Genomic DNA, 14,950 nt, shown 5'->3' with positions numbered 1-14,950 from the left:
CATTGGCCCGTGCCAGAAATCCTACAGTAATACTTCAGAGGATCTGATCCGGCCAGATTTACCTCCAGGGAGCTCGGTAGCAACAAAGAGTTTAAAGAAGAGGAAACGTCAGAGGTTAGTTGGGTTCAGGCTAAGAGGCTTGGACTCCCCGAGAACCTTCTAGGGTTGTAGGATTAGTCTGGAAGTCTGAGGCTCTGGAGGCAGCAGAGGAGCAGCTATGAATGAAAGGGATGGACTCTGTGTAGCTCACACCTAAAACTCACAAATTCCTTCATAATGAGACGAAAATGCAGCACAAATTGAGACGTAAAATGACCACAAAGATATTTGAGACAAACATGAAGAGAAGCAAGACATTAATGAACAATAAACCTAAGTAAAGCACTTCAGAGACATTTTAAAAGCAAACTAAAGACTGACCTTTTTAGTCCTGCTTTCAACTCGATTTTATTTTCCTTTTAGTGTATTTATTTATTTTATGATTTTATATGTAGGTGTGTGTATATATATACATTATCATCATTTGCCTGATTTTAACTGATTTTCTAAATTTATTTATTTATTTATTCATTTTTTTTAGCTTTGCTATTTTATTTTATTTACTTATTTATTTAACATTTTACCTTTTTAGTTGGATTTTTAACAAATTTTATCATTATTATTTTTTAGTATACATTAATTGTATTTTATTTATTATTATTTATTATATAGTCTACATAGTTGTTTTTATGTCTCTAGTGTTTCCACAACTTCAAGGAGGTGATGGTGGGATAGAGTTTCCTCAGTGCTCTTAAATTCTTCAGTGTTTCTTAAATTTTCATGTCTGTGTGTGAACGTGTGCGTCCGTGCATGTGTGTGTGTCACTTGGTCTATTGTTTTATTTATTTTTTTATGTTAAGCACTTGGGGATGCATCCTTTGTATGAAAAGTGTTCTATAAATAAAGTTTGATTGATTGATTGAGACGCAAAAACACCAGAAATAAATGGACAATGATCAGAATGACGCCTCCTTTCACCATAAAGACGTGAAAAATGATGATAAAAGACACAAAATGACCAAAAGTGACGTGCAAAACAACTTAAATGAGACAAAAAACAACCACAAAGTGAAGCAAAAAAACCCAAATGAACGGAATGACACTTGCAAAGGTGTGATAAAAGACACAAACTTACCACTGACACATGCAAAATTATCAAACTGAGACAGCGAATCACTAAAATAAGATACCAGACTGATCCAGTTACACACAAACATGTAGAATGAACACAAAGACATTTGAGACGACCACGAATAGAACCAGAAAAATACATTATATAACAAGTTTTAGGATTAAAACCGTATCACTAAGCTAAAAAAACAAAAACAAACTTTACTTCATGTATTATCCTTTGTTTGAGTTTCCAGTAAATTTAATGCAAGATTTCCTGCTGCTCTGGAATTTTAATTGGCATTTAATTTCCCACAGCCTATATGTGCCTTGCAATCCTTCACAGACCCTGTAACTCTGCACAAACCAGACTGTGACACAGTGGAGATTATTCTAAAGTCATTCTAAAAACTGCTTTGGTAAAAAGCCAAACTAACTCCACTAAGACACAAACACATGTAGAATAACAAAGAAGGACAAAATGACCACGAAGGCCTGAATAAAGACACACAATAACCATTAATTGAGCAAAATGACCAAAAGTAGACAGAAGAATACGACAAATATATTAAAGAAATGAAGGAAATTACATCAAAAATATGCAAAATTATCAAAACGAGACACGAAGCCACTAACACCACCACCGCTGCCTGTGTTTACAGCATAACTTGAAATATTTCTAATGGAGGGTTTGACCTATTGACGCAAATACGATGGTGCATGTGATGCAAAAACAGTGATATTTATAAATTATTAATTCCTTTAATGTGCTGTAAAAAAATCTAACTTAAAAGAATAGAATAAATTGTGTCATTTTAAGCGAGTCCTTGATCTTAAACAATCAGAATAATACATTTGTAACAAGTTTCAAGAGTAAAACTGTACCAACGAGCTAAAAAAATACCCAAACTTTACTTCACGTCTTATCCTTTCTTTGAGTTTGTGTCATCTGCTCCGACATGCTGTAAACCCTCGGTGGTAAACACGCGTTCCAGTCGGCCGCGGCCCGGCCCGGCATTCCTGGGGGCCCCTTTCACTCTCAGATAATTGCTGCTGCCTTGTGGGAGAGGAGGAAGTGCCAAACAGGAACAAACAAAAGCAAATTAGCGAATGCAAATCGGCGCCTGGGTGAAAGCGCTCAATCTATGGTTTCAATAGGCTTGCGCAATGACAGTTGGCTCAAGTCCAAGCCTTGTTTAGACACACAAAAAAAAGAAAGAAAAATGATCTATTCATTGTTCAGTCAGGACTCTTACCGGACGACATTTTTTAAAGCTTGTTTAAAGGGTGGGTATATGAGAGGATTACACAATGTAGTCATTCAGAGACTCTGACCTGACTCCGTCCACAACATCTTCTTCTGAGGAGATTATTAGGAGTTTACTATTAAAATATAAGTTCACTCGACAAAATATTTGGTCCCTAAATCCTCCTCCACGACAGAAACGACGTTAGAATTCAACTGAGGCTTATTTTGCAGAATGTAGCTTTTCAGAATTAAGAAAATTAAAAGTGTTTCTGTTATTATGACTCAGTCCACTGACTAAAACACAACACAATACAGTTCAATAGTGCTACAACTACATTCTCAAAAGTATGTGGACAGTCCTGCCTTCATCCTTTGAAATACACCGATCAGCCACAACATTAAAACCACTTGTGACAATTCAGTGTCCTGGTGGGAAACTTTTGGACCTGGTATTTATTCATGTGGATGTTACTTAGACATGTAGCACCCACCTAGACCAAGACCAGACCAGACACCCCCATCCCATAGTAATGACACTCCTTGATGGCAGCAGGATGCAGCCTGACACAGACACACACACAACAACACTTTAGAGACAACTCAAAAATACCTTAAAACCTAGCCTCCAAATTCACTAGATCCCAAACTGATCAAATACAAACTACATGCAGTTGTGTTCTATAAAAGAAGATATGACCATGACTTTTTGTATTTCTCTCATTTAAATAACATTTTAAATCATATTTCATAGAATACTCCACATGACAAACACAAACAAATGAGCGCAAAGTTCCTATAAATGGAGTCTGCTGTATGAACAGGCGACAAATGACAATAAAGTAAAAACCCAATTATAAAATGGTAACATTTAAATGCTTACAAACACTTTGCATTTGCAAATATGGAGGAAGTTAAAGAGGAAATAAAGAGGAAGTTAAAGCTGTGTCTTTACTCCAAGATATTCTGAGGTTCATGTGCATAGAATAGAATAGAATAGAATAGAATAGAATAGAATAGAATAGAATAGAATAGAATATGTCAGCGCAAACGAACACAATTATATACAAAACAGTGTATTATTTACAAAGTTTTACAAGCTAAAGTTAAAACACTAATACTAAAAAAACACTGAAAATATACAAAAATTCTAAAATATATTTTTATAGCAGTAATATCAGCAATATATATATATATTTTTTATAGAATGCACCGTTTGCATATAGTTTGTGTCCTGCAGAGTCAGAGTCTGACCTGAGGCTGAAACCAGCGCGGTGACATCACGTCTCAGGTACACAAAAGCGTTAGAAAGGTCTGGAGACTCTGGAAATCTGTGCAGGGGCAGGGGCACGTGTAAACCTCTTATAAGACAGGAGGACAGGACAGGAATAGAACGAGGAAGAGAAAAAAAAAGTGGTTTGGTAATCCGGACAGATAGGAGGGCCACATAATCCAGTTATTGTTGTTATTTCTCATTAACTCTCAAAACAGCAGAATGATTAGATGATTTGTTGTCTCAAACCTGTACAAATCAAATCTGTACATGCTCATTGTGTCCTCATATATTTAATTTATTTTCTTTATTGTCAAGATTTTCCATTAATAATAATCGATTCAGCAACGTAATCTCTGGTGTTGGGGTGGGATTTTTATGGGATATTTTCTTTTTGTTGGTGAGTTTATAAGCGATCAAGATGGATTCTTCCACAATTTATTTCAAATTTTTCTACATATTAAACATCACAACGACAAAGACGACAAGCCATAAAAATAATAAAACTATACTACGCATTCAGTGTAAAAACACATGAAGTTATTAAAGAATGAAATTCAAATAGTTCCTACTGAAACAGCCAGATGTGAAAATATGGAACATCCAGTATTTTTATTTAGTGCTTTTCTTTAACTTTCTGTTTATTAGTAAATAGCAAATAAAAATACTTTGTAATGTTTTTCTCCTTCTGTGGGTTCCTATAAATGGAGTCTGCTGTATAAACTATGGAAGATCAAATCTGCCATAATTAAAAGTTAAAAAAATACCTACAGATATATGACATAAATAATCAAATAAATAAATATATGCCATAAATGCTACTTATTTATTTATTTTTAATTATGCAGAGTCCGTCCTCCATAATTAACAAGTCATGAATGACAATACAGAAAAACACAGTTATAATAATATCCAGTTACATAAAATATGTCTTTTTAATAGTTTAAAAAATACTTTAAATGAAACATACCAGTTTATGCAGGACTTAGGAAGAAGAAGTTAAAGCTGTGACATTTATGTGCAGGAGTCTTCTTCACTTATATTCTCTTAGTTTCCCAACATGGGAAGAAATATGATTATTTATTTATTTATTTGCATCTTTCAACATCTAAAACGTAGTACTTACTGAACAGTTTTCTACAGATAAGTAATTTTATTTAGAATAATACTTGTAAAAATTAGATAAATAATAAAATGTCTTCCGGTACTTCCCTGAATTCCCTCCGTCGTTTGGCGGAACCTTTCTCTTCGTTCCGGGCCTCACTGGAGCAAACATGGCGGCTGAGGGAGATGTCGACTTGGACCTGGAAGCCGAGGAAAACTGCACCGGGAAGCCGGCGGAGAAGCCTCGGAAACATGACAGCGGAGCCGCGGACCTGGAGAGAGTCACGGACTATGCGGAGGAGAAGGAAATCTCCAGCTCCGACTTAGAAACGGTGAGAGTTTCTCGGCTAACGTTAGCACCGGAAACATGCGGCCCCGTATGTGCGGCTCCACTGTCCGGTCATGATGTCTGACTCCTAGATAACTACATAACCACGACAATTATCTAGTTAGCTGCGTATTTAGCTTCATGCTTTGGTTCATACGTAGTTTTCATATTTTGCACGTCATGCTAACAGAGAGTTTTAATGAGATTTAATGACTGGGTAACGGTGCCCAGTGGCTAACTGCTGTTTTAGCTACTTAGCTATTTTTACACTGTAAAAACTCAGAGAGATAATCTAACATCAAATAACCCACAGATATATCTCCGACATTAGTGGTTTTAGACTAAAAATAAGTAGTTTGGTGTTGATACAAGGAAAATATGAACAAAACAGTAGTTGACACTTCACAGTCAATACCGTCACTAATCTGTACTATATTACATTTATGGTCATATTTAATCGCTGTAAGACAAATCAATTAATTGCATTTGTTCATTGTCTATTTCTAATATCTCAATATATGTAATAATTAAAACTTTATAAGTCTGACAAAGTAGTTTTGTCAGACTTCTCTGTGTTGATCTAAAACCTGTAGAATTAATTTAAGCATCAACTTAAAGAACCAGTAAGAAAATATAATTTAAGTTGTAATAGCTTAATTTTATGCAATATATAGAATTTAAAACAACACATAAAAACTGCCTGGTAAGAAGAATTATCTAGATAGACAGTTAACAATCTTCTCTTTATTTAGGTTTTTGCAGTGTAAGATGTGCACATTTCTGCACTGTTCATTATTTATTCTTTTATCAGATTTCTTGAATATTTCTGGACTGATTGACCTTCAAGTCTTTAAGTGATGATGTATTATTGTTTCACTTTACTTGGTTGAGTGGTTTTTGGCATAGCAAGGATTAGAACAGCAGAGAACTGTGGACCAACTCTAGCTTTAATCACAAATTACACAAATCTGTTAATTTAAAACCGTTCCAGGTGACGACCTCATGAGACTCATTGAGAAAAGAGTCATCAAAGCAAAATAAATCTAAGAAATAAAACATATTTGTTTCTTCATAGTTTTATTGTCTTAAGTATTGATCTATAATGTAGAAAACAAAAACAATTGAACGAGGAGATGTGTCCAGACTTATGACTGGTAAAAATTGTGCGAGTACGAAATCAAATTTAAGCTGAAGTAGATTTTGATGGGAGTTTGTGTTTTCAGGCCATGTCAGTGATCGGAGACAGGAGGTCACGAGAACAAAAGGCCAAACAAGAGAGGTAAGATTCACCCTTATTTATTTATATACATTTAACTTTTAATGTGGGCTACTTGTTTAAAAATCAGTTTTCACCAGATTTTGGATCTTAAACATCTCTGATATGAACTGTTTTTCTCCTTGGTGCTTTCAGAGAAAAGGAATTAGCCAAAGTAACCATCAAGAAAGAGGACGTCGAGCTCATCGTAAGTTTATTTCCCTCTTGGATCTTAGCGCCTGTTGTTCTGTTTCTGTTTTAATATAAAAACATCCATGTTGCAGATACACTAAATGTCTGTACACACCAACAACCTACTGTAGACGATTAAACCATAGCAGCTCTAACGCTGATGTTTATCTTACACTCGGTGCCTCAGTTCATTGTGAATTAGTTCTTTTAATTTCTAAATAGAGGAAATAAATTCTTTATGGACCTGTGTTCATGTTTCAGCCCCACTGAGCCACTTGTTTACAACAATTTCAACTAGATCCACAACATGCACAACACAGTAGCACACAGCGTTAGCATTAAGTTCACCGCCATTTGCCTTGAATATGTCCATAAATATAATATGATAATATTTATCCAATGGGATTAATAGAGACTCTATGTCCAACATATCTGACCTCTGTTATAAATCTCTGAGATGATTAGAAATTAATGCAGGAAGTTAACAAGTGAAACAGATCTAATATCAGAACACGATAAGAGGCAGTAAAATCTGGTTTGTGTAAAGTTTGCATCTTATGTTGATAGAAGTAAAAGTAATTCTGGACTTGATTAGAATAAATGGGAAAAAGTAATATGTCTATACATGTTTGGCCACAAATTATAATCACAATTGTTTTTGAATGTGTTCCAGTTAGAGCTGCATAATTAATCAAATTTTATCTGATCACATTTTTTGCTGCCACGATAAATAATAAATTGGATCATCTTCGGTATTAACGTTTAAAATTTTAAACCACCAGGGGGCGAACGCTTGGTTCAGGCTTCATTAAGCTGCTTAAATAACAAACAAGTGTGTGTGTTACCCAGTGTCTTAATGAGAGCAAGTCATCATGGACGTGTTTAAATGACGTAAAACAAGAACAAGTTATATGCAGAGAGCAGCAGATTTGTGTCTGACCCACAAGGTAACACAACTAATCTGATCAATCTCCTAAAAAAACAAACACAAAAAACACCACCACACTCCAAAGTACGAGGAATGTATGTAGCCCAAAGCTGACGATTCACCTCCGTGTCCATCATCAACCCCAGTAAATTTTATTTTTGCGCCGAATATTGTTTGTTTAAAAGTAGTGCAATAAAAATACTGGTGTTTTCCCTGACATGATTAATAACCATGATAATCATTTTGTCCAGAATCGTGCCGCCCTCACTTTTCTTAAGCTGGTTATTTAAGCTGTACTCTGACTCACACTCTGATGTTCTCTCCCTTGTCCTTGTGCAGATGTCAGAGATGGAGATCTCGCGGGTGGTGGCCGAGCGCAGTCTGAGGGAACACATGGGCAACGTGGTGGAGGCTCTGGTGGCTCTGACCAACTGAACAAACAGCTCGTACACACTGGACTGCTTCTCTTTTTCTTTTCCAACCCAGGTCTCATCAGATCAGATCAGTCAGGCTGAACTCTTGTGGTGTTTTTGTTTTCTTTCTTTCTTTTTTTTTTAAATAAAAGTTAACAGTCTGCTTTCGTCTTGTTTGTGTGTAAAAACAACAAAAATACGGCTTTTATTCAAACGTCAAGTTACAATATCTGGAAAGAAGGAAAATCTGCGCGAGGCTCAATTTACGAGGTCACGTTACGAGCGGATTATTTACAAAATTACTTCACAACACAGCCTCAAACTGGAGGAAGTATCTCGAGCCATTTTAACAGCTGGACTTTGATAGAAATGTGATGGTGCACCGATCGATTTGTTGCTTCCCTTCCACAACATTAAGTCCAGGAAAAGAAAACGTGTCATCAGGAAGCAGCTAAATCTCTGCTCAGTCTCTAAAGCTGCACCGTGTCCTGTTGAAGCGCCTCTTAAGTCTTCCTCTTCTTCACCGTGGGCCGGTCGAACACGTCCCTCACGCCCGCCGCCTTCTGCTTGAAGAACTTGCTGTTCTGAGCGCTCTCCTGGGCCCAGGCCGAGTCGAAGGACGTGGTGTCCTGGTCCACCAGGTGGGTGTACTTGGTGCGTCCGGACCGGCCAAAGTTTTTGACCTAGAAGGGGAAGAAAATGGGTCAGAGAGTGAAATTAAATTCAATACATTAACTACCTTAGGATAAATACATGAGTTTCCTTATACTAATCAGACGAGTCGTTTTCTCCTTAAACCTCCTCAAACCTAATGAGTCGGTCAAAGCTTGTGAAAATAACTTGAAGACACTAGAAACTAGAGGTGTAATGATACAGACAAATCACGGTTTGATTCGTACTTCAGTTCTGAGGTCACGGTACATTTCTGGTAAAGTATGGGAACAACATGCAAAACCTAAATGTGCTTGTTTGATTTGCAAACCAATAATTTATATAATAATACTATTGCAAAGAGCTGCCTGGTAATAAATAAGCACCGATATTCACACTTGGGTTCCGGAAACGTACCCAATCTGAGCTGAACAGTGTCGGCTACTGCCCTCGTTTTATCCACTTGTCTTTCTCCGTTACAATATTTAACCAGCGACCAGAGACGGTCTAAAGCTCCGGTTTATCGCTGGCAGTAGCCATGATGCACATGGGCCGTACGTGTAGCAGCAGGTGGAAAATAAACGCACACAACTTCCGTTCAGGGAAGTCACCGGCGCACAGGCCTGTATCAAAACGGTTCAATACAAATACATATATGGCTTCACCTCTACTAGAAACTAAATCTGATCTGAATCGGTTCAAACAGATTCCAGAGAGTCTGAGTCTTTCTTCGACTGACCTGCATGACTTTGGGTAAGATGGTTTTGTTGAAGTGATCCTCCAGCGTAGGAGAGCTGAAGTCCCTCTTGTAAACGTCCTCCTCCTCGTCCTGGAACAGAAACAACACACGATCACTTACGGCCATAAAATCAAACTTCAATTAAGACACGTGCAAAGAGGCCGAGTTTGACTGATCCAACCTCAGATATTTTAGAGTTTATTGGATGTTGTACATCAGAATATAATTTCCCTGGAGGGAAACATCCCAAAGGGATCAATAAAGCCAAGGCGAAGTCTCTAAGTCCAGACTTAAAGTGGTCTTAAAATATTTACATAATTATGGTTCCATGCATGTTAAGTAAACCTGCAGACCACTCCTCTATGGAAAGTAGTGGATCTGCTGAGAATCATATTTAATGACTGAGGCAGGTTCACAATTTGATGTTGAATGAAGGTCTGAAAAGTCCTTTGATAAAATAGATGTGACAAGAACATTTACATAATTATGGCTCCACATTATTTACACCTCGGGTGTTTTTTAATTAATGTATTAATTATTTTTTAGTTCTTTTTCTGTTTTGAATAAGTGTTTTGCTTTATGAGCAAATGAAAATAGACGCGCTGAGATAACAGGGACTCACCATGAAGAAGGCTCCTCTGTGATAGTACTTCTGGAGGAACTTGTATTTGCCTTTGGAAGCTTTGTTGGTGACTTGTTTGCCACTGTTGCGGAGCTCAGCTCTGCGCTCTTCCTCCGTCAAGTTGTGGAATCGCTCAATTTCAGCCTTCTCCTTCTCCATGCTGGGAAACGAACAAAACACTCATTACTGTAATTATCCCTCCTCACCAGCGACAGCAGCAGCGAGCTCTCTGGAAGCTGCTAAAATGTGTCAGATCCTCGTTCACTTACGCTTCTCTGGCCTCTCTGTCCCTCTTGATCCGCTTCAGCTCTCTGACCTTCCAGGCCTCGTACTCTTCCTCCTCGTTCTCTCCGTCCGTGTCCAGAGCGTCCAGAGCGGCCAGCGTGCGCCGGTTCTCCTCAAACTCCTTCTTCGCCTCCTCCTCCACGATCTTGAGCGTGTAGCGCCGCCGCTCCTCCGCCTGCTTCTTGGCCTCCGCCTCCAGCTCCCTCTGCTTCAGCTCTTCCGCTTCGCGCTCGGCCACCGTCACTCGGTCCTTTCTGTGGGACGAACACACGACGCACATTAACATGATAATAAAGCTTTAATCTTTTTTATCTTTTAGGAACTTGTTGATTAACTTCATACTTGCGAATGAAGACAGGTTTGAGTCTTGGCTCTGCTTCATCCTCGCTGTCTGTGTATTCTTCGTATTCAGACTCAGACTCTGACTCCTCCCCAGACTTCCCTTCCTCCTCCACCTCCATGACTTCCATCTCCTCGTTCTTTCTCTCCACGGCGCGTTGACGCATCATCGCTCGTCTCCTCTCGATTTCCTGCACGCAATCATGACATGAGCGTTAAAAAAAGCTATTTTAAGAAAACAGAAAACCAAACGCTGTCAGAAATGTGAGCGTTGAATTAAATCAACCTCATCGTCCACTTCTTCCTCTTCCTCCTCTTCGTCCTCGCTGCTCTCCTCGCGCTCTGGGTGCCACGTGCCTTCATCAGAGTCCTCGCTGCTCTCAGCCACAACCTCGGGCTCAGCGATCTGTCTGTGTCTGGCGAGCCTGACGACAAATACATGAGAAGCATTTCAGTCAAGTCAGAGTTTCATCCCTACAAACATTTTCTTTTACACTCTCTCTCTTATACCTCTCTTCCACGTCCTCAGAGACACGGTTGAGCAAACGTTTCAGACGTGGGTCCGAGACCTCCTCCTCCTCCAGCTCCACCTCTGGCTCCGCTTCCTTTCCCTTCTTCACGAACTGGAAGTCCTCCTCTTCCTCATCTGACGACTCCATCGGCGCGTAGTCGGGACGTTTGCCTGACACATACCTCTTCACCTTCACCTTCTCCATGGAGAGCTCACCTGGAACAAAAATAATAGTTTAGCAGACTATATTACAGACCTTTTAATCCTAGGATGAACCATCTAGGTTTTTGAAATTCGATCCAAAATTCCAACAGAGATTAACCAACTATCAGGGAAATATTTTTATTAGAATTAACTAACTGACAAAACAAGTAGAAGTCAACAAGAAGTCAACTAAGTATCTGGGAAAGTCTGGTGGGGAAATAATTGAGAAAATAATTTGATAAATAAAGTAATTCCCCCCAAAACATCCCCAGTAATCAATAAATCACTGTATATTTCCAGTAAAACATTAACTGCTCGTATATGTGCATGTATGTGGTGGCGCAATTCTTGTCTTGATGTCATGGGAGGACACATGGCTTATGTTACTTGTGTTTTTGTTTTGTGAAATGATTTGTTGTACAGACTGTAGAAACCATTTTCCTCTGAAGGACAAATGGAACATCTATCCATCCATCTGTCTCTCCATCCATCTGTACATGTTGATTAACATGACACTAAATAAACCTCTGGTATTACTACTATTCTGCATTTATCCTGCAGAAAATAATGTCCACCAACAACACTCGTTAGTTAAATTGGCTGCAGACGTAAATATAATTGCAACACGCTCTTAAGCGAATTTCTAACTGCTTTATAATCACCTTTAATGGTTTGTGTTTCTGTATTGATCCTGAATCTGCCCACAACTATGCGGACACTCATATCTCACCGTTTGAGAAACTTTCTCCATATTTCATATTGGCTCCTAATCTTAATGAGAACATTTATTAAATCAATAATAAACGTATGGAACTGTTTTGTGTAACCAACATAGCTTGTTTAGCAACCGACTAGCCGCCTGCTAGCTAACTTAGCGGCTACGTCTCACCTTTCTCGTTCCGGACCGGCACGGCTCCGGCCGTGGACTGGATCGGCGGCACCTTCATGTTGAGCGCGTCTCGGCTAGACATGGCTGCCTGGCCGACGATTTACAACCGAGAGGAGAAGTAAAAACGAGTCTTCAACTGGGACAACAACGAGCTCGTCCCAACGGTGCAATCAAACGGAAGTACAACACAATTTACGAACGGACCGGAAGTGGATTTCTTCCGACGGCGCCTTCCGCTCGAGGAGACGGAGACACTTGAATGTAACGCTAAATCAGATGTAGCTTTTTTTTAAAAAAAATAAATTTAATAAAGTTTAAATAAAGTTGCATTAAAGTCTAAAGTAATAAGAGATACATTACAACGTCAGGTAAAAAAATGCAAATGTTTATTATTTACTGAGTATTTCTTTACAGCCACCCTATCAGAGAGAATCTGTGCGTTTATACAGAAATACGACGCTCCATCACATCAGTCACCTGACCACATACCATCAATTTCACAACCCTGAATATACATAGATATAAATACAAATAAAGGCCACACCAATGAATATACACATAGTTGATTTATAAATTAAAATGTCTTAAATTTGTGATTTAAAGAGTCCATTCTCCACTGTTCCGTCAGAGCTGGACTCCTCTCTGCTTGAACAGCTCCTCCAGCTTCTCCTCCAGAGCCGAGTTGGTTCCTTTCAGGCCTCTCACCACCTCAGAGGCCCAAACGAAATACTCCTGGACCCGCTCCGCTGTCCAGCCTGGAAAAAACACACACAGACACACACAACGTATGGTAAGACAACAATTTTAAACCTCACCTTCACAGACAACTTTTATCAAATTGTTGTGGTAAACTAAAAAAAATAAGCGCATATAACCCTGACTAGGTTCCAGTATGAGAGCAGTGGTACTGACCGACAGGTGTGCATCGGTTCAGGTCCCTCAGGTTGTACAGTTTATCCGCCAGTTTCACCAGCTTGGCCTGGCGGCTGCAGTGAGGCGCATGTTCCACCTGCTGACGCTTCCTCTCCTGCTTGGACAGAGTTTTGTCATCCGTCACCTCCTGAACAATACGAGCCACGCTGGGCCCGAACTTCGCCTCCAGCTCCGAGGGAGTGGTGTCCGTGTCCTCCACGGTGTCGTGAAGCAGAGCAGCCTGCAAGGGGGGAGGCGGAGGGGGACAGCGGGTAAGCTCAGCGATACAAGGCAACGCGCACTTAACCATAACCGACGGGTGAGAGCTGGTTACTTACTTGTAAAACCTCGATGTCTGTGACTCCTCCTTCGTGGCTGAGGATTCTCGCTACGCCTTAAAATAAACACAGAGAAAGAAGGAGGAGATTGAACAAAACTGTTCTCAGGATTTTCTGGAAGTTATGTGATACTGAGACATTTGAAGGTGGTTTCAAGTTACCTTTCATTTCCTCTGCTCCTCAAATTCAACTTACAATTAAAGTCTAAACAAACCGGTCTTACAAACAGATGCCATCATAATTTGACACGACACATTCCTTCTGTGTCATCCTGTATTCTGCACTATTAATACCACAGAGTCCTTTATTTGCACTACTATTACTACAGAGTACTTCATTTGCACTGGTACTAATACCCCACTTTTATACACAGTCAGTATACCGTATATTTTAATACTGTGATGAGCCAGTGTGCCCACTTCTTGTACACCTGAATGATAATAAGTCAATCAATCCGGATACATATCATCATTTACATCTCTAAATATACGAATAACAGATCAGATTATTCTTGATAATAGTTGTGATGACTTTTTTTTTTCATAACAAATGTTATAGAGAATAAGAATATATAGTTAGAAACGAAATAAAGCCACGTAATCATATCTATTTCCAACTGAAGGTCGATCAGTGAGATTCTACAGGAGTTATGCTATAATTATTTACAGTGATTTGCTGTTTAAGGAAACAGTTGTGTATGTTTTATTTATTATTGTTAGTTTGTTGCATGTGTTTCCCCACGACGAGCCAAGTTCAAACACACACTGCGACTCTTTAATGGCATAAAATGATAAGAATCAATGAAAAACACAAGTATACATAAGAAGTACAGTTCAGGTACAACACACCTGCAAGTTTCAAGAGCCCAAACCCCTCGATAGTGAAAGTTTAACTCCAGAGAATGTCTTAAAACCCAAGGTGGCTTCATTTAGAGTTAAGTAATGTACGAGCTGCAGGTGAAGGCATCAAACCAGAGTCTCCTACCTACCAACTGGGTGATTAATGTACGGCGTCTGTTCCGGATCCTTCCGTCTCTGGCTGCGATGTTTCTCTGCGGCAAAGTGAACAGTTTCCAACAATAAAGTCGCGTCTGAATTCATTTTTAGTAAAGTTACGCGTGTCCTATGAGTGACTGAGAGACGGCGTCAGGTGGTTTCGATCTCTCCTTGGCTGCTACTAATTCTTCTTCATCTTCTTGTGGTTTGATCGGCGGCTGAGAACCAACTCAAAGGTGAAACACCGCCACCTACTGGACTGGACTGTGGTCAGCGGATTAGATGACTTCGCTTTCTGCCCTGTTGTTTTCAATTTGTTCTTCTCTGCCTTAACGACCTAACACTCAACCAGTGCGTGTTGGGTAAATTCTTCATTATTACAGTGAGTACATGCACCAGTTGCGTGTTTTCCTATTTTGTGATTTTGCTTTTTGATCCAATGTGTCCTGAATCCTGTCCCGAGTGAAGACTGCCTCTTATTTACGGTTCTAACCTGTTTTTTCGTATATTATAAAGGTGTCTTCCAGTGTCATTCATATCCCAATGTTCTTGCCAAGTTTTATGTACTTCTTTCTTA

At 39.1% G+C, this 14,950-nt stretch overlaps 3 protein-coding genes across 3 annotated transcripts; 1 reads left to right on the top strand and 2 right to left on the bottom strand.

Moving 5' to 3' along the window:
• The first annotated feature begins 4,902 nt into the window (after nt 1-4,902).
• hypk (huntingtin interacting protein K) lies at nt 4,903-8,051 on the top strand. The gene is made up of 4 exons (XM_047581054.1): nt 4,903-5,104; nt 6,324-6,379; nt 6,512-6,563; nt 7,815-8,051. Exons 1-4 carry the CDS (start codon nt 4,943-4,945, stop codon nt 7,908-7,910), a joined length of 366 nt encoding a protein of 121 aa, XP_047437010.1. The 5' UTR covers nt 4,903-4,942; the 3' UTR covers nt 7,911-8,051.
• An 11-nt stretch (nt 8,052-8,062) lies between these two features.
• mfap1 (microfibril associated protein 1) lies at nt 8,063-12,331 on the bottom strand. The gene is made up of 8 exons (XM_047581051.1): nt 12,129-12,331; nt 11,035-11,251; nt 10,811-10,949; nt 10,528-10,715; nt 10,170-10,439; nt 9,901-10,060; nt 9,279-9,368; nt 8,063-8,571 (listed from the first exon to the last, which is right to left on the bottom strand). Exons 1-8 carry the CDS (start codon nt 12,208-12,210, stop codon nt 8,392-8,394), a joined length of 1,326 nt encoding a protein of 441 aa, XP_047437007.1. The 5' UTR covers nt 12,211-12,331; the 3' UTR covers nt 8,063-8,391.
• A 161-nt stretch (nt 12,332-12,492) lies between these two features.
• hddc3 (HD domain containing 3) lies at nt 12,493-14,585 on the bottom strand. The gene is made up of 4 exons (XM_047581052.1): nt 14,367-14,585; nt 13,379-13,434; nt 13,041-13,281; nt 12,493-12,883 (listed from the first exon to the last, which is right to left on the bottom strand). The coding sequence occupies exons 1-4, from the start codon at nt 14,476-14,478 to the stop codon at nt 12,753-12,755; spliced, it is 540 nt and encodes a 179-aa protein (XP_047437008.1). The 5' UTR covers nt 14,479-14,585; the 3' UTR covers nt 12,493-12,752.
• Nucleotides 14,586-14,950: the final 365 nt, after the last annotated feature.

This window comes from Mugil cephalus, chromosome 3 (genome assembly GCF_022458985.1).
Source record: "Mugil cephalus isolate CIBA_MC_2020 chromosome 3, CIBA_Mcephalus_1.1, whole genome shotgun sequence".
Classification (NCBI taxonomy): Eukaryota; Metazoa; Chordata; class Actinopteri; order Mugiliformes; family Mugilidae; genus Mugil; species Mugil cephalus.
This window is presented reverse-complemented; position numbering and strand designations above follow the sequence as displayed.